At 50.2% G+C, this 17,788-nt stretch overlaps 7 protein-coding genes across 7 annotated transcripts; 6 read left to right on the forward strand and 1 right to left on the reverse strand.

The window, feature by feature from the left end:
- The first annotated feature begins 157 nt into the window (after positions 1-157).
- On the forward strand, positions 158-2,174 carry BDV14DRAFT_70792 (multidomain presynaptic cytomatrix related protein). Its single transcript, XM_073777335.1, has 7 exons — positions 158-384; positions 439-514; positions 561-570; positions 620-813; positions 860-916; positions 964-1,632; positions 1,694-2,174. Exons 1-7 carry the CDS (start codon positions 295-297, stop codon positions 1,813-1,815), a joined length of 1,218 nt encoding a protein of 405 aa, XP_073633146.1. The 5' UTR covers positions 158-294; the 3' UTR covers positions 1,816-2,174.
- Positions 2,175-2,349: 175 nt separating this feature from the next.
- BDV14DRAFT_187060 (NADP-dependent oxidoreductase domain-containing protein) lies at positions 2,350-3,684 on the forward strand (the record flags this gene model as incomplete). Its single annotated transcript, XM_073770910.1, has 5 exons — positions 2,350-2,474; positions 2,523-2,609; positions 2,659-2,739; positions 2,790-3,354; positions 3,400-3,684. The coding sequence occupies 5 exons, from the start codon at positions 2,350-2,352 to the stop codon at positions 3,682-3,684; spliced, it is 1,143 nt and encodes a 380-aa protein (XP_073633147.1).
- Positions 3,685-3,744: 60 nt separating this feature from the next.
- On the forward strand, positions 3,745-5,329 carry BDV14DRAFT_70794 (phosphopantothenate--cysteine ligase CAB2). Its single transcript, XM_073777336.1, has one exon. The coding sequence runs from the start codon at positions 4,014-4,016 to the stop codon at positions 5,193-5,195; it is 1,182 nt and encodes a 393-aa protein (XP_073633148.1). The 5' UTR covers positions 3,745-4,013; the 3' UTR covers positions 5,196-5,329.
- Position 5,330: 1 nt separating this feature from the next.
- BDV14DRAFT_70837 (aldo/keto reductase) lies at positions 5,331-6,986 on the reverse strand. Its single transcript, XM_073777337.1, has 8 exons — positions 6,727-6,986; positions 6,524-6,670; positions 6,361-6,465; positions 6,113-6,309; positions 5,973-6,057; positions 5,851-5,906; positions 5,629-5,774; positions 5,331-5,568 (listed from the first exon to the last, which is right to left on the reverse strand). Exons 1-8 carry the CDS (start codon positions 6,793-6,795, stop codon positions 5,399-5,401), a joined length of 975 nt encoding a protein of 324 aa, XP_073633149.1. The 5' UTR covers positions 6,796-6,986; the 3' UTR covers positions 5,331-5,398.
- A 324-nt stretch (positions 6,987-7,310) lies between these two features.
- Positions 7,311-11,266, forward strand: BDV14DRAFT_187063 (uncharacterized protein; the record flags this gene model as incomplete). The annotated part of the gene is made up of 8 exons (XM_073770911.1): positions 7,311-7,486; positions 7,545-7,654; positions 7,704-7,815; positions 7,866-8,609; positions 8,931-9,005; positions 9,057-9,749; positions 9,799-10,633; positions 10,679-11,266. The coding sequence occupies 8 exons, from the start codon at positions 7,311-7,313 to the stop codon at positions 11,264-11,266; spliced, it is 3,333 nt and encodes a 1,110-aa protein (XP_073633150.1).
- A 497-nt stretch (positions 11,267-11,763) lies between these two features.
- On the forward strand, positions 11,764-15,434 carry BDV14DRAFT_209172 (uncharacterized protein). The gene is made up of 4 exons (XM_073775582.1): positions 11,764-12,264; positions 12,314-13,059; positions 13,117-14,113; positions 14,158-15,434. The coding sequence occupies exons 1-4, from the start codon at positions 11,980-11,982 to the stop codon at positions 15,286-15,288; spliced, it is 3,159 nt and encodes a 1,052-aa protein (XP_073633151.1). The 5' UTR covers positions 11,764-11,979; the 3' UTR covers positions 15,289-15,434.
- A 558-nt stretch (positions 15,435-15,992) lies between these two features.
- BDV14DRAFT_187065 (putative MFS transporter) lies at positions 15,993-17,567 on the forward strand (the record flags this gene model as incomplete). The annotated part of the gene is made up of 3 exons (XM_073770912.1): positions 15,993-16,163; positions 16,219-16,355; positions 16,424-17,567. 3 exons carry the CDS (start codon positions 15,993-15,995, stop codon positions 17,565-17,567), a joined length of 1,452 nt encoding a protein of 483 aa, XP_073633152.1.
- Between the last annotated feature and the right edge of the window lie 221 nt (positions 17,568-17,788).

A 17,788-nucleotide genomic window follows, 5' to 3' on the forward strand; every position in this document is an offset into this window, starting at 1 on the left:
GCGAGATACCCAACCAGGGCCACGTGACTAGATCGTGGCCGTGGCGAGAAGTCACGCCATCTAGGATTTTGGTGGGATGAGCCTTATTGCAACGCCGTTTTCGGACCCACCACGCGCAGCTAGGAACTCCACCAACCACTTCCACCTTCTTGATCATCTCCATCATCCATCGGCATACTCACCATTTGATAATAACGACATTCCAAGAAAGTGTGGAATCGGCGATCTTACTATTGAGCCTCAGGAACCTGCATAAACTTCACTATTATCCGCTTTTATCCACGTACATGCAGCATGCCTTCTCCAACCCAGCCCGGGAACACCAAGTTTACGGTTCTGATCCGCCTACCCTTCCCCAGAGGCGACTTTGTGGATCCTCCTCCAGTAAGTAAATCGGCATCACCTTAGAGACTCTTTCGTAAACACTCACATATCTAGGTTGACTGGAATGCAGCCAAAGACCAAGCTCTCTGGGATGTTCTCTCGCGCCCATCGAAAGGAAACGATATAGACTGTGTGTCGACTCTTCCAAGGTCGCCGTGCTCGCTAACATCATGCAGGGAAAGCACTGTACTTATAAAACCTATCATGAAAACTACCGGGTGCTAACTTTTTCCAGCGCAGAGAGCTTCGACGTTACTCTCCAGTTCCTCCTCCAACAGGCAGCATGGCTGTATGACCGTCAGCTGTCCCAAGTTCGCGCGCAGATGCGCAAGGTCGGCACTACCCACTCAAATACTGCATCTCCAGCCCCTAGTTCCATACATGGGAGCACGGCGTTGGGTCAGCCACCAAAGACGGGCCAAGTCTCGAGTGAGTTGGAAAAGACTTCCAAAATCCGCAATGCTAACCATCATAGGCTCAAGAGCACCATCGCGATTGGCCTCTCAGCCTAAAGAGACTCTCCCACTACGCGGTAAGTACCATCGCTACTCCCATGCTTACAGCTCTAATATTGTACAGCGCCAATTCCCCGACGTACTAGCTCCGGGAATACAGTGCAGCAGATCAAGGCTCCACGGGATGCCTCATATCCTGGCACACCGACGCTGGAAACAAAAGAGCCCAAATGGGAAACTCGTCGCCCTTCAACGAGCAGGCTTGAGCAAGTCCCGGTCGCCACTGTCCAAAAATCCCCTACTCTCGAGGAGGAAGATTTGACATCGAGCTCGTCCGAGTCCAACTCGGACGACGAAGACGATGCGACAGGACGGAGAGGCTTAGGTTTCAGGCGCTTTGGACGCTTTTCGACTCATCGTCCAAGCATACGAGATGATGACTATGACGATGATGAATCACCTGCCTTCCTTCCCCTGTCACGAGGCCACGGCTCGGCATCTCATGGTACCGCCGGCCACGACCTCAGTACAACGCTGAGAATGGGCCAAGATGGCATTTCTGACCAGCAACGTCCACAGAGTACGAGAAAGTCAATGACCACTGAATCATCCGAGAGCTCAATCAGCTCCGGCGCGCCCGCCACTCACGCCAGCGCTCAGAGGCGCAATCAGATCAATCATCCCAGTCCACGAAGAGGATTAGCACACATGAGTCCGAGGCGGTCTACAGCCTCTGGTAGGGATATTAGCGACGGAACACCTAGTATGGGTAGTAGCTTCAGCGATTTAGATGGTATGCATTAAGCCCGAAGCCCCGACTCTTGGTTTCCAAGCTGACATATGGCGTCCAATAGGCGACACCAGCGTGACACAGTCAATGCTCGAGGAAGCTCTTCTGAGCAATATGCAGCATGGCGGGATGGCAAGTCGAATGAGTACAATCAGCCAAGCCATTCGCAGCCGCTATCTCCCTTGAGACACGTGCGTCGATCTCAATGCGGCTCATCGCCTGTCTATGTAACACCACTAAATCCGTATATATACATCAGAGAGCGCTCAGGAATGCTGTCAGCAATTTTCTTTCTGGTTCGAATCTAGCCATTCCTGGAACGGAGCTTTGACAAACGACGCTCCGTACACAAGCTTAAATGAGTCAGCCCCAAAAGCCGAGTCAGCAATACTAACGCCTGCTATCGATTGCTTACTTATACAAAAGTATAAGTCTTGCTTGGCTACTTCGAATACTGGACTCCCTTTCCCACGACGCTCGTATCCGCGAACACTAACACGCGATGCTGACAATCGATGAAAGCTTCAATGCGCAATCCTTCCGGAGTTAATCGAAGCAGAATGATGTTGAACTCGCTCGATCTATCGTACTGAGGATTTACAATGTATATAAGAAAACAAGATCTCGTTCTAGGGGAGTCAATAACCACCAACAAAAGTGAAATACAACCAGGAAATCAAAACCATACGATCTTCTCAGCTACTGCTACCGATACTCAAAATGTCTTTCTGGACCTTCGCACCCAAGCCAAAGACCCCATTGGGCTACCACCGTGTTTTATCTTCGACGGCGGGCATCAAGGTATCCCCTTTGTGTCTGGGAGGTATGAACTTTGGCGAGGGCTGGTAAGCAATCACGGCCACTAAAACTTAGCAGTATTAACTTGATCATAGGGAGAACTTTATGGGGAAGTGCAGCAAGGAAGATGCCTTTGCGCTGATGGATGCCTTCTACGAGATGGGCGGCAACTTCATCGACACGTATGCTGCCCATCTATATTATTGCCGACGTGTCTAACAATCTTCTTAGTGCCAACAACTATCAAGAGGGTGACTCCGAGCGATGGATTGGGGAATGGATGGAGGCTCGGGGGAATCGAGACCAGATGGTGTATGTCGGACCCATTACTAGGTAGCCTGATACTAACTCTACTCTACAAGGATTGCAACCAAGTATACGACTGGCTTCCGAGACATGCATCACGACACCGAACCTATCCAGTCAAACTACGTTGGCAATTCGGCCAAGTCTCTCCAGGTCTCGGTCAAGCATAGCCTGAAGCACCTACGCACTGATTATATTGACCTGCTCTACGTTCACTGGTGGGACTTTACTACCAGCGTAGAGGAAGTTATGCACGGTCTGAATACCCTCGTCAGCGCGGGCAAGGTCCTGTATCTCGGCGCATCTGATATGCCAGCCTGGATTGTCGTCAAGGCCAACGATTACGCCCGTGCCACCGGCCTGCGTCCATTCTCCGTCTACCAGGGTCTCTGGAACCCACTACGACGCGAAATCGAGAGCGAAATCATACCTATGTGTCGTGACCAAGGGATGGGCATTGCGCCATGGGGACCTCTCGCCCAAGGCAAGCTGAAGAGTGCTGAAGCTCGAGAGCTTGTTGAGGGTGGCCGCTCAGATCAGGACATGACGGACGAAGAGATCCGAGTGTCGGATGTTCTTGATGAGATTGCAAAGAGCAAGGGCGTGTCACTTCCAGCCGTGGTATGTCGCCTCAAACCCTTGGTCTTATAGAGACTGACGAGCTAGGCCCTCGCATATCTACTTCACAAGACACCATACGTCTTTCCCATCATCGGACAGAGAAAGGTTGAACATCTTGAAGCAAACGTCGAGGCTTTGAATGTGGAATTGATCAAGGAGGATATGGATAAGATTAATACTGCTGTCCCCTTTGATCCTGGGTTCCCGATGAGCTTCACCTTTCCTGGCAAGTACGATTTGACTCTGACTGCTGCCGACGTACCCTTGACTCGGAAAGCGTGTCATATCGATGCACCACCCCAGCAAGGTGTCATTGCCCCTCGGAAGTAGGTCAAAATCTCAGAGGCGGATAGTCAAATAGGGTATAGCGGATACATGCATGTTTCTAAAAGTTCCGTTCTTCGTCCGTAAAAACTCCGAGACAGATCATGTGACTTCCGTACACCGAGGGCGGTCAAGATATTGCCCTCGGCAATCGTCGGTCGCAGTCTATCTATTGTTCTGACATCAGCGGCACTACAAGTACGTCGTACAACAGAGAACGATTCTACCTCCTTATTTATAAAAGTCGCGCTTGATCTCCAACATTGCTATCCAGCTTACACCTTCTCAGTTTCATATTCAAATAGGACCAGCGGGTCGCCTACCCCGCCAAAAAAATGTCGCCCGCAGACGCCTACTTCAACAACTACCCCCCACCCAAAGCTCTCCCTAAACACGAATCACTAGCCAAATCATTCGTACAGTACCATGTCGAGTCCAACCGTCGTGTCGTTCTCGTCACGTCAGGAGGAACGACAGTACCCCTCGAAAATCAAACCGTCCGCTTCATCGACAACTTCTCCGCAGGAACAAGAGGTGCGACATCCGCAGAGTACTTCCTGCAGCAGGGGTATGCGGTAATCTTCCTGCACCGACAGTTCAGTCTGCTCCCATACTCTCGGCATTACAGCCATTCGACCAATTGCTTCTTGGACTTTATGGATGAAGCTTCGCCAAGCGATTCGAGCAATTCCGACCATGGCCATATCGTCGTGCGGAACGAGTATCAGGATGAGATGCGCGATGTGCTGCGAAAGTACCGATATGCGAAACAGAATAACCGTCTTCTCTTGTTGTCGTTTACGACGGTCTCCGAATACCTGTTTGAATTGCGCATGCTGGCAAAGGCCATGAACCCGCTTGGTCCGAATGCGCTATTCTATCTTGCCGCCGCAGTCAGCGACTTTTTCATTCCACGAGACCGAATGGCAGAACACAAGATCCAGTCGTCCGAAATTCCAAAGGAGTTTGGCGGTAACGAGGAAGCTGTTGGCGCCGACGACATTTACACCGGCGGTTTCGAACAAAAGCAAGAATCAAGCAAGAAGCTCGTCATCAACCTCGACCCAGTCCCCAAATTCCTTCACCAGCTTGTAGACGGCTGGTCACCAGAGGGAAGCATGATTGTCTCATTCAAGCTTGAAACAGACCCCAATTTGCTAGTCTACAAGGCCCAGACTGCCCTTCAGCGATACGCCCACCACCTAGTCATCGGAAACTTACTCTCAACTAGGAAATGGGAGGTCGTCTTCGTTACGCCGGACCCGCCTCATGAGCGGTGGATCCGAGTCCCCAAGTCACGACGGAGCAAGAGCATTTCTGGCGTCGAGGATCAGGTGGGCATGGCTGAAGCGGCGAAACGTAGGGATCATGCGTCTGGAGATGCGAATGGTGAAGCACAATCTACAGAAGCCGACGGTCACATCACGACGCGCGAGGGTACGGAGATTGAGAGCTTAATCATTCCTGAGCTGGTCAAGCTGCATGCGAACATGGTTGATAAGTTCAATCAGCGTTAATACTTTTACTCTTTATTGATACTACTGCTATATCATTCAAAGCATCCATAGGGTCCATAACCATGTACATAATAAGACCCTCTCACCCAAACTGATATGAACACCCCTCTAATTCAGCAACCTATAAATAGATAGGATAGTCTAGTAGACTAGATTGCTCTAATCGACAATCAAGGTCATTCATCCAAAAATGGATCTGTAGCTCAAGCATTCGCCTGCTTCTGCGCCTCCGCCCACGCAAGCGCGCTCTTCTTGACACTCTCCTCACCAACCTCCCCAAATATATCGACACCAAGTCGCGCAGGAAAGTTCATCCGCTGGTGTCTTTCTAGCGACTGGACAGCCTCAAAGGCATCGTCCGGGAGCACAAAGTCTGTGGGACACAGCAAGGTCAGCGCCAATCTTCAAGAGGTAGACGACTGGGGAAGCGAACCTTCAAAATTACTCTGTATCCGCGCCGGAGTCACGGACTTTGGAAGCACCGCTGTGCCCCGCTGAATGGCCCAGCTGATTAGGACTTGCGCGGGGTCTTTGTTTAAAGATTTGGCGAGGTCGATTATGAGGGGGTCGTCGACGGTCCTGTGTAGGTTCTCGTTAGCCCAATCCTTCCGATACATGACTTAGGCTAGGTGGGTGGCGCCGGAGGTTGTCTTACCGGGGGATGTTGTATATGTTGTTTCCTAGGGGCGAGTAGCCGGTTATTAGGATGTCCTGGAGGTTATCAGTATCTAACTTGCGCGTTTATGATTTTCCTGGGAGGGGACTTCGGAGATTTACCTTCTCCTTAGACCACTCCAGAAGCTTTCGTTGCTGGAGGTAAGGGTGTGCTTCGATCTGGTTCACCGAGGGTGGGATTTTTGCCCTGAAAACACCATTATCAGACAATCCGCGTACGTAAATTGAGAGCCATCACGCACGTCTTGAGAAGCTCTTCAAGCTTCTCGATAGTAAAGTTGCTCACACCAATTGACCTGATTTTGCCCTTTGCTACCAATGCCTCGAGCGCAACCCAAGTATCCTTGATCGGAACGTCGATAATGTCAATAAGGCCTGTTTTCTCGTCGACGGGTTGGATGGTAGTGTTTGAATGGCGAAAGGCGACTGGCCAGTGGATCTATACTCAACAAGTCAGACTAATCAAGAAGATATAGGCACAAGGGCTTACAAGGTAAAGATCAAGATAATCAGTCTGAAGATCGCTCAGCGACTTGTCCACTGCTTCTTCGACATGTTGAGGCCTGTGATGGGTGTTCCATAATTTAGACGTCAACTATTCGATTTTTAGCTCCAAATACTAAAAGGCATAGTCTAAATGTGTTTTGACTCACGAATATCTCCTCACGCGGGACGCCGGAAGCTTTGATCCCATTTCCGACTTCACGCTCATTGCCATAGACCGCTGCGGCGTCGATATGGCGGTAGCCGATTTTCAGCGCTGCTTCGACAGCTTCTTTGACTTCGTTTGGTTTCGATTGCTGTGTTCAAAAGAAGTGTAAGTTCTAATCTTTCGAGGGGCTTCCTGGTTACGCACCCACGTGCCCAGACCGACGGCAGGTATCTCGTAGCCTGTATTGAGCTTGAATGTTCGCTTGAGAGCCATTGTTAGTTCGCCCCGTTAACTATTTGGATTATTAACAGGTTGCAGAAGGGAACTTTTGCCTGCAGAGTCCTCGGAACGCCTTGTATAGTTATGGGCAGAGCCGAGTCACCGGATATGAACCCGGTCCTCATCTTTCTCCGGTTTCTGGACGGTTCTCCGCCGCGCGACAACAAGCTTGCTACTCGGCTCCATTATAAAGAACCTCGTTTTCACTTCGTTGTGAGTTCCTCTGCAGGTTACTGTAACCTCTCATTCGTCGCGATCTCGGCAACAGTCGCATCGGCGTTGCTCCGGAAAATAGCACTCTGGTTGCTTTTCCGCGTACTTTTCCGAAGCCGATGCGGGGGTTCAACGTGGAGCTTGCGGGGTAAGCTCGGTCGTAATGAGAGCTGTCAACGGAGTTTCACGGCAAGCTGGTCAATTATTTCCCAGGCTTAGCATCAGAGGATCAACTTGTTTTGGAGATCAATTCTTGCGGCAACGATACTCGCGAACAGATCATTCAACGAGGAGTAATGGCACCAATCGCCCAGATAGAGTACTTTCGACTACCACCGCGATGGCTGTTCGTCAAGATCACAGACGCTAACGGAAACTATGGCTGGGGAGAAGCTTCTCTTGAAGGTCATACGGAGGCCGTGGAGGGAAGCCTCAATGCGTTCGCTGAGAGGTTCACGGGCATGGACGCAAAGTAAGCTTGTTTCTGAAGAATGAATGCCGCGTTTGAAATTGACCCTCTCTCTATATAGCGACATTGAGCACATCTGGCAGCATGGGTATAGGATGGGCTTTTACCGGGGCGGACCAATCCTAATGAGCGCCTTGTCGGGCATCGATATCGCACTATGGGACCTCAAAGGTGGGCAAATATTGAATGATGACAGATACTGGTCTGACTGTTGTAATAGCAAGGCGATTGGGACTTCCCATATATGAGCTCCTCGGGGGGAAAGTCAGGGACAAATTAAAGGTGTATGCTTGGATTGGAGGTGACCGTCCGGGCGACGTGGAGGCACAAGCGTAAGTAATTTCTCTCTTAGCATTGACGTCGCAGTACTAACAGTCCGCAGTAAAGCTAGGATAGCACAAGGCTTCAAGGCAATCAAGATGAATGCGACCGAAGACGTTTCGTGGCTCGACTCGCCTCATGCTCTGGACACCTCGGTAGAGCGATTGAAAACTGTCAAAGCCTTGGGAATCGATGCCGGAGTCGACTTTCACGGAAGAGTCCATAAAGCAATGGCGCAACAACTAGCATATAAGCTCGCACCCCACGAACCGTTATTCATCGAGGAGCCCCTCCTTTCCGAGCACCCAGAGTCGGTTGCAGCACTTTCGAAACTTGTCCCAATTCCCATCGCTCTCGGTGAGCGACTACACAGTCGGTGGGATATCAAGCCCTTCCTCGAGTCTTCCTCTATCAGCATCCTGCAACCAGATATTTGTCACGTTGGCGGAATCTCCGAGATCCGTAGGATTGCGACAATGGCAGAAGCTTATGATGTAGCATTGGCTCCTCATTGCCCGTTGGGACCAATTGCTTTGGCGGCCAGTCTGCAGGTCGATGCCGTGAGCGCCAACTTTGCTATCCAAGAGATGAGCTTGGGGATTCATTATAATGCAGGCTCGGCGGACATTGATACATTTGTCAAGAATCCGGAAGTGTGGAAGGTGCAGGATGGTCTGATCAATCTGCTGAGCGGGCCGGGACTGGGAATCGAGATTGACGAGGAAAAGGTCCGGGCAGCGTCTGTAGATGCAGTAGCATGGCGTAGTCCGCACTTTGTTGGGCCTGGGGGAGAACTAAGAGAGTGGTAAATCGTCGAGAGTGTCTAGTCGAAACAGCTCTTGTATGCATAACAAAATCACCAACGAATTCAGGAAGCCACTCACTTCTTGAGCTAGGGTTTGAAACTGTAAGCATTCTGGTGTGTTATCGTGGGACTAGTCTAGAGCACGTGCCTTGAATACTGGCGTTGTTCTTTAGTCCATCCGTCCTTTCCTTCGCTTCCCCAAAAACCCCCGCATCTCACCCCGGCGAGCGTAGCGTCTGGGCACCCTTTGAGTTGCACTACGTATCTGACAGACTGCACGCTTTTGATCATCCGGGCTCGCATTGCACATATGGAGTCAAGCTCGAGTTACCCGAACAAACGACAGCGCGTCAAGGAGCGTGTGCGCGTAACTCGAGCATGCGATCATTGTAAGAAGTGAGTCAACTCCCAGCTATCCGACAGGCAGAAACTGATCGACTCTTGCAGAAAGAAACTACGGTGCTCTGGTACCTTACCATGTTCATTATGCGAAAGATCCAAGATCAATTGTGAATACACCGCTGGTTACACTCGAGGCAGGTTACCGCCAGTTCCGCCAGTCAACCGCAGTGTCAATGCCATGGACGATTTCGATCAACATGCTGGACGCTCCGCGAGCGTCTATACAAACAGCGCATCTCCCCTCGAGCCGCAGCATACTCCACGGAGCACACTTCTACAGGCAGACAAACATGTCAACGTCACCTCTTCGGGAAACTCGCCCGAGCCTCACCAAACTGACATGGAGGGTCATTATGTCGGTCCCGCCTCTGGCGTTTCATTTTTGATAAGAGTTCAAAAGCGGCTTCACGAGCACATCTCATTTCCGCGCACAACTCCAATCTTCAGCTTTGGTGACGCCCCGCTTCCGAAATATGATCCCTCTTTTCTAGTCATTCCTCCAAAGGAGGAAGCTAAAGCTCTTCTTGACAGATACTTTGATTTTGCTTTCCCGACTCATCGTTTTCTGCATCAACCACAAGCCGAAGGCTGGTTTGAGGACTTTTACCGGGACCCTGCGGTTTCTCAAGCGCCCAAACCGGGTACTATGACAATAAGAGCAATGCTTCTCATGATATTTGCCCACGCGAAGCAGTGCCTGCCTAGGTCCGACAGTTCCATTGGAGCTTGTGTCAATAGGTTAGTATATCTCAAGCCCTATTTTCACTACTGACGCAGTTCTCTTCAGTGCGGTTTACTTCGCAGCTTCGGAACACCACCTTGGGGCGGAGACAGGACCTGTTCGGCTCGCAAGCGTCCAAGCACGTCTAGCCCAGTGCTTTTACCTGCTCGGTCATTCTCGCATCAATCACTGTTGGAGCCTTTTCGGTACTACAGCCCGACTTGCCATCGCAATCGGCTTGCACCGGGGACGACGGCGAGAGCTGACTGGAAACGTTGATTTTGTCGAACAAGAGTGCCGCAAACGAGTGTTTTGGTGCATGTACAGTTTGGACAACTATCTCAGTGCTGCACTTGGTCGGCCTCGCATCTTCCATGATGATGAGATAGACCAGGAGCTTCCTACCATTGCAAATGATGCCCAGATTATATCGAGCGGTATTAGCCCCGCTTTATCTAGTTCTCAGAGCATAATGCTGGCTCCAGTATATCACGCGAAGCTATCCAGAATTATCAGCGGCATACTCCGTGATCTATATGGCATACGACGAGCTACGCTCCAATCTCAATCAGCAGCTGCAGAAAAGTATGGCGCGGAATTGACGCAGTGGCGAAACGAGCTTTGTGCTTTCATTGACCTCCCAAATGTTGACATGTTAATGCTCACCTACCAGCGACAATATACAGTCTTGAATCTCGCCTTCTATCATGCACAGATACTGCTCTATCGTCCATTCATTCTCAAAGACTTCAAAAGCTTCGCACTCCCACCACCCGACGACCGAAACCATCTCTCCAAGTCGGTTAACGAAAATATTCGGCGTTGCTTGGACGCTGCCATGAAGGTTACTACCATACTCCGCGATCTGTGTGAGAATAATCGGATGTACCATACCTTTTGGGTAGGTTCAGCCTTTCATAGCTTTGACTAGACTAATAATTTATAGTTTACTCATTACTACGCATTTTCAGCTATTGTTGTGCTATATGTCCACTTTATCCAAAGCTATGCCCAAGCAAACAACTACGAAGCAAACACAATGCAATTCCAGGCAGGTGAACAGGCTCAGCAGCATCTTGCAAGTTGCGGGTCACAGTCATCGTTTGCTCAACGCTATGCCATGGTTCTCGAGGAACTACGAAAAGAGGCCCTAAAGTGTATTCAACAGAAACAACATCGCGCCATTGCGCCTCTGCCTGCAGGCCACCGAAGCGCCAACAACAGTAGTGACAGGACGGGAGGACCTCGTCGACTAGTTGCTCCAAAGGGGAATCCCGACTACGAGCTCGCTCCTACGTACAATGATATATCGCATGGTACAGGAGACACGGTGGCCCAGAATGCCTCTCTGGGTTTCCCAAACCTGCAACCTGAAGCTCAGATCTGGCTAGAGAACTTGATGCAAGACGGCAGCCCTGGTACCTATGTTCCTAGTTTGACAAGCTGGGGAGAGTTTGACTCGTTGGCTTTGACCGGTCTCGGAGAGCTGGGGTATCTTTTCTCATCCGAGAACCTACAAAATTTTGAAGTTTAACAAATCAGTATCAACACTATCCACAGTCTAAGAGCCACGAGCCAACGCTTACTTCCGATATTAGTACCTAGCATGGTTGAATCGCTCCTGCCTTGAGTTCCGTCACTTTGTGAGGCAAGTACGGCAACGTGATCGTGCCTTCCTATTAGCAATCCGATGCTCCAGCGTCTGTCATGGCAGGTGCGATAGAAATTTCAACTCTAGGAAAGTGCCTTGCCACAGTGTGTCACAGTTCATTGGCATTGAGAGCACGTTCCTGTAATCGGTTTGCCCACCTCTTCTTGACCAGGCGAAGAGGATGGCGGCTATCCAATGTCATGAACACCAGGCGCTCCTCGGAACCTCTACTACCTCATTCACCCAAGATTTTAAGCGTGCCATTTCCACCAAATCGGAAGACAGCATCAACCGAACATTAATTTACAGTTACATCGCCATCCAGAGCGTGTTCGTTATCCGACATCAATGAAGCTAGGAAAAGCAGAAACGATACTCGCGAATCGGATGCGTAACCCGCCTTATCCGAGCCCCGCGTTGCTTTTCCGAGAACAGCCCTAACACCCTGCGGATAACAGACTCTATAGCGCTAGGATTATGCAATCGAAATACCACGTCCAGATAGCGTACTTGCATACTTCCCAAGGAAATACGGTTTACCTGAATTGTTCGATTTCATCTCTGCTATCTGGTTTCCCACTCGCACAACATATACAATGTTTCCAGTAACACAGATTGGCGATGATGTTCTGGTTGATGATAAAGGCGCTCTGAAGAACGCTTCAAAATTGCCGCCAACTCCACCCTCCGAGGATGAAATATCACTGTCTACAGTCAATGATATCCTCTTGCAGCGCACATCGCATCCGCCGGACGCGCCGCTAATTGGTTACCCGAGGAGCGCTCATGGGATTAGTGACTACGCTTTCTACACAGCGAAAGATGTAGACCGATTTGCAAATGGGTCTGTTCATGCTCTCAAAGCCTCTGGACTTTCAAATGTAAGCCCTCTCATACCTTTTATTGGAACTACTCAATAATAGCTCTTAGTTCTCCGACCCAACCGAAAATCGGGTGGTGGCGATACTAGGCCCTTCTAACCTCGACTATGTTGTGGCTTTATTTGCACTCTCTCGACTTGGCTATGCGGTCCTACTGCTGTCGACCCGGCTAAGCCCCGAGGCTTATATCAGCTTATTGGAAAAGACAAACTGCAGTCACATTCTGTACTCTTCCACAACAGAAAAGGCAGTGGTATCAATTCGCGAAACAGTGCCTACAGTCAAGACGTTCTTGATTCCCGACTACTCATCATATTCAACATGCACTGAGCAATCCGGGCCTAAAATTTCTGATCCTAGGATTAGTCGCAAGTGGGCTTTCATCATTCACAGTTCCGGCTCTACTGGCCTTCCAAAGCCCATATTCCAGACTCATGCGGCTTGTATTGCCAACTACACTACCAGCAACTCGTACCGCGCGCTTCTAACTTTACCATTGTACCACAATCATGGATTATGCACATTCTTCCGATCCCTGTTCAAGGCAAAACCAATTGCAATCTACAACGCAAATCTGCCCTTGACTGGCAAAAACGTCCTTGAGGTCATGGAAGCCTTCCGCCCAGAAAGCTTTCATGGAGTCCCATATGTCCTCAAACTGCTAAGCGAAGTTCACAGCGGAGTCGAGGCATTAGCCCAATGCCAGCAGGTTCTCTTTGGCGGCAGCAGCTGCCCTGATGATTTAGGAGACTACTTGGTGGACAAAGGAGTTCGACTCATTAGTCACTACGGAGCGTATGCTTTCACTTCTTACTGAAATTGCTTAATCCGTGATAAGCTAATGCGAAACAGGACCGAACTTGGTCAGTTGATGACATCTGATCGACCGGTGGGCGATAAGCTCTGGAACTATGTTCGCCCTCTGAAGAATTCTAGACCCTTCATTCGGATGGAAGAGCTTGAAGATGGCTCGTACGAGTGCATAGCACTCGATGGCCTGCCGGCCAAAGTCAGCTCCAACTGTGATGACCCACCAAACTCGTTCCGTACTCGAGACACATTTCTGAAGCATCCGAGCATACCAAATGCTTGGAAATATCTTGGGCGAATCGACGACCGAGTTACTTTGATAAATGGCGAAAAGGTGTTACCGGTGCCAATCGAGCACCGCATTCGGCAGAGCAAGTTTGTTCAGGACAATCTCGTGTTTGGCGTTGGAAAGCCCCTGCCTGGCTTGATCGTCGTTCCCAGTGTTGAATGTCAAGCCTTGTCGAAGACTGAAGTTCTTGATGCCGTCTGGCCTGAAATCGAGGCCGCGAACCGGAATGCAGAAGCGTTCAGTCAAATTTCACGGGACATGATTATCATACTAGATATCGGCACTACGTATCCAGCCACAGACAAGGGAACAATGATTCGAAACCGCTCCTACAATGAGTTCAGCCACCTGATAGAGGCCGCATATCAGAGTCTTGAGGATGGAGCTTCTAGTTCTGCACCAAAACTTGCTTTAGGTCGCGAGGACTTGGAGGATTACTTGCTCAAGCTTTTCAAGATAGAACTTGAACTTTCTGATATCGGACTGTCATCAGACCTTTTTGAAGCAGGGGTCGATAGTCTTCAGGCAATCAAAGCACGGGGCTTTATCAAGAAAGACATTGACATTGGACGAGCCGAGCTAGGCCATAATGTGGTCTTTGACTTTGCAAACATCAAGAAGCTTGCTGCTCATCTATATGGCCTCCGTACTGGGGAGGAGCAAGACGAAGAAGACGAGCTGGCTGTCATGTCTCAGCTTGTAGACAAGTATTCAGCTTTCCTACCACGTTCACGACCGGAAGAGATTATTGTAGGTGCCAACGCTTTATATATTTGCTAAGCTAACAGTGCCAGCTTCTGACCGGAACTACTGGCTCACTAGGTATTCATATCCTTTCGCAGCTAATGCAAAAGGATACCGTCAAGAAGGTCTACTGTCTTGTGCGCGCATCAGACACCAGCAGCGCCTTGGATCGAGTTCTTTCCAACTTGGCCTCGCGATCATTACCAATGGTGAATGTCTCTAAAATCGTCGCTTTGCCATCGCAACTAGGCTCTGAAGGCCTCGGACTGCCCAGTTCAATCCTCAGCGAGCTTCGCGCCTCGCTAACCAAAGTCATACACTCCGCCTGGGCCGTAAACTTTACACTAGGCGTACGCAGCTTCGAAGCGCAGCACATCAGAGGACTCCACAATCTAGTCAACCTCTGTCTCTCCAGCAAGCGACCCTTGCCAGCCGAGCTCTACTTTTGCTCCTCCATCTCCGCAGCCGCAGGCACCCCACTCCCAGCCACTATTGCAGAGGCCCCAATCCCCGAGTTTGCACACGCTCAAGGAATGGGCTACGCACGGTCAAAGCTCGTCGCGGAACGAATTGTCCAAGCCGCCGCAGAGAAGACAGGCATGGTCGCCAAGGTCCTCCGAGTCGGCCAAATCGTCGGTGACACAGTCCACGGAAAATGGAGCACTACTGAAGCCATACCACTTATGCTCCAAACGGCACAGACGCTCAAGGCATTGCCCGCGCTCGACGAAACGCCGTCTTGGCTTCCCGTCGATATTGTCGCAGACGCTGCTTTAGATCTAGCGGGGCTCAACGACACGACCGTTTCAGGATCACCTAAGCTGAGACAGTTCTCGCATGATCCTCGTACCATCTATCACATTCAGAATCCACGGACATTCAGATGGACTGAAGATCTACTACCCGCTCTCAAAGAGGCAGGGCTCGACTTTGAGATTCTTCCCAAGAGACAATGGGTCCAGCGACTAAGAGAAGGCGAGCAGGATCCAAAGAAGAATCCGGCTATCAAGCTACTGGACTTTTTTGCGGAAAAGTACGATAATGACAATCCCGGTCGCTCAGGTCTGGTCTTTGAAATGGAAAAGTCTGAGGCTGCGAGTCTGGCACTGAGAGGTGGTGTTGAGTTGATTGAGAGTGGTTTGATTAGGAAGTTTGTTGAGGCCTGGTGGAGGGAGTGGTAGGGGTATATTGCAATATCGGTCATTGCTCGTTTGTACCCACTGCGGTAGTCTATTTAGTACACCTGCATGTACTCATACAAGAGGCTTTTGTCTTGCTGCCCATCAAGCTTGGTGAACCGTAGACTGAACATGCGTACTCAAAACAATGTGCACCATAAAGAATCGCAAAGTACATCTGCGTAGAATCCACGCCCATGAACCAAGAGTACTATGGTCTAGCCCGCCTGTCGGGTGACTGATCCAAGGCCAAGAACGACTGCTTTTCGGAAGCAAAGACAGCTCAATGTCACAATGAAAGAAACCGATTTGACCTCCTCGCTACCCCTCGCGCAACTCGGATTAACTTACATTGATCCTCGGATAGACCATGCATCCGATTGGAGGAACGTGGTATTTTTATCGGATACCCATAGGACAAAGCAGTCGCCTGGGGCTGACAAGCAGGAATGCTTGCCGATTGGGCTACCATATATCCGAGCAGTACTTGGCAGCTCCGGAATGGATAGCTACCCTCCAAGAATTATGGTAGTGGCTTCTACCCCAGATTATCTGGAGCGGAGAGGGTGTGGAGAGAGAAAGCTTCTTGTATATCAGGATCCACCACGACGTTTGAGCTGGACAAGGCAAAGAGTTCATCCCTACGATCCCGACGTCTCTCACTCACATTTCACTGAATCTGATTGATAAAAGAGAATAGTTTCATCATGGCCGAGATATCTCGTCAAGGCGCGACCGAAAAGGAAAACATCTATGCGGAACACATCAGCGATGTTGAAAAGAGCGGGCAAGTTCTTCAATATGACAAGTTTGGGTCGGCGGCAAAGACCGATCCGAGGGAGATTGCGCTCGTAAGGAAGATTGACTGCTACATGATGGTCAGTTTCAGTTCTCCTCCGGGGCATTTCGCAATGACTGATCGACTGGATTTAGCCGACCCTTTGGGCGATGTACTTTCTGAATTTCCTTGACCGCAATGCCATGGTCAACGGCAAGCTGAATAGTCTTGTTGAAGATCTGGATCTGAAGGGGACTCAGTATAACACCTGTGTTAGCATTCTGTTTGTTGGGTATGCAATGGTCCACCTTCAGTCTTTGGCAGTTTTTGAATCTTGTGTGCTGACCCCCTCACCCCTAGATACCTTCTCGGCCAAGTCCCTTCCAACATGCTGCTCAACCGCGTCAAGCCCGCATGGTATATGGCTGGCTTCATGATGGCTTGGGCGATTGTTTCGACCCTCACGTGCCTTGTCAAGGATTATCATGGCATGTTGGTTTGCCGACTCATACTTGGAATCGTCGAGGCCCCATTCTACCCCGGAGCGCTATTCATGATCTCGCTTTTCTATAATCGCAAGGAGGCTACCACGCGGATGGCAATTCTCTATACCGGGAACATGCTCGCGAGTTCCTTCTCAGGGCTTATTGCAGCGGCTGTCTTTGCGACCCTTGACAAGAAGCATGGCCTTGCTGGTTGGCAGTGGCTTTTTCTCATTCAGGGCGTTGTTACCGTGGCAGTAGCCGTCGTTGCTTGGTTTCTTCTTCCCAATTCTCCCAAGCAAACCATTTGGCTCACGCCGGAGGAAAGACAGCTTGCTCATGACCGCATTGCGCGGGACACCACTCAAAAGGCGGAAGGAACGAGCGTTTGGACCGGGCTTCGAGAGGCTGCTCTAGACTATCGGACTTGGATCTTTGCGCTGATGTGCAATCTCCACCTCTCAGCCAATGGGTTCAAAAACTTCATGCCCACGGTCGTCGAGACACTCGGATTCAACTCGACAGTGACTCTTGTTCTCACCTGTCCGCCGTACCTTTTAGCCACCTTTACATCAGTCGCTGTCTCTTGGTCCTCGGGCTACTTCAACGAGAGGACTTGGCATGTCACCGTCTCGAAAGCGCTTGCTATCGTGGGGTTTGCGGTTGCGTGTGGAACTCTGAACGTCGGGGCGCGATATTTCGCCATGGTCCTGTTCGTCGCCGCCACTTACGGAGTGAATAATATCAATATTGCGTGGGTGGCGGCAACGGTCGGTCAGACTGACGAGAAGAAGGCTGTGGCTATTGCAATCACCAACACCCTTGGCAACCTTGCCAGTGTGTACACACCATATTTGTGGCCTGACAGCGATGCCCCCAGGTTTGCGCCTGCCATGTACGCTAGCATTGGATTCTCGGCAGGGGTGGTTATATTGGCGTGGGTCATGCGATTTATTCTCATGAGGGAGAATAAGAAGCTGCGGGCAGCTGATCCAGGGGTCATTAACCTTTATGCTTATTGAGGCTTGTTTTGCTGTTCAAAGTGCGATATCATGTACGAGTTTGACAACTGGCTGTTTGATCGGGGGGCATCTTTTGAGTATGACAATGCTAAGTAGTCGAGAAGCAAATGGATTATTCGAGAAAGTCCAGAGACTGAGCAACCAAAAAATGCGGAATAGCAGAGTCGGAGTTATTTCTCGTTGAGACCCGAAAGGCGGGGATCCGCGTCCGGTGACAGGTA

Source organism: Aspergillus stella-maris, assembly GCF_047715825.1.
Source record: "Aspergillus stella-maris strain CBS 113639 unplaced genomic scaffold BDV14scaffold_3, whole genome shotgun sequence".
Lineage (NCBI taxonomy): Eukaryota > Fungi > Ascomycota > Eurotiomycetes > Eurotiales > Aspergillaceae > Aspergillus > Aspergillus stella-maris.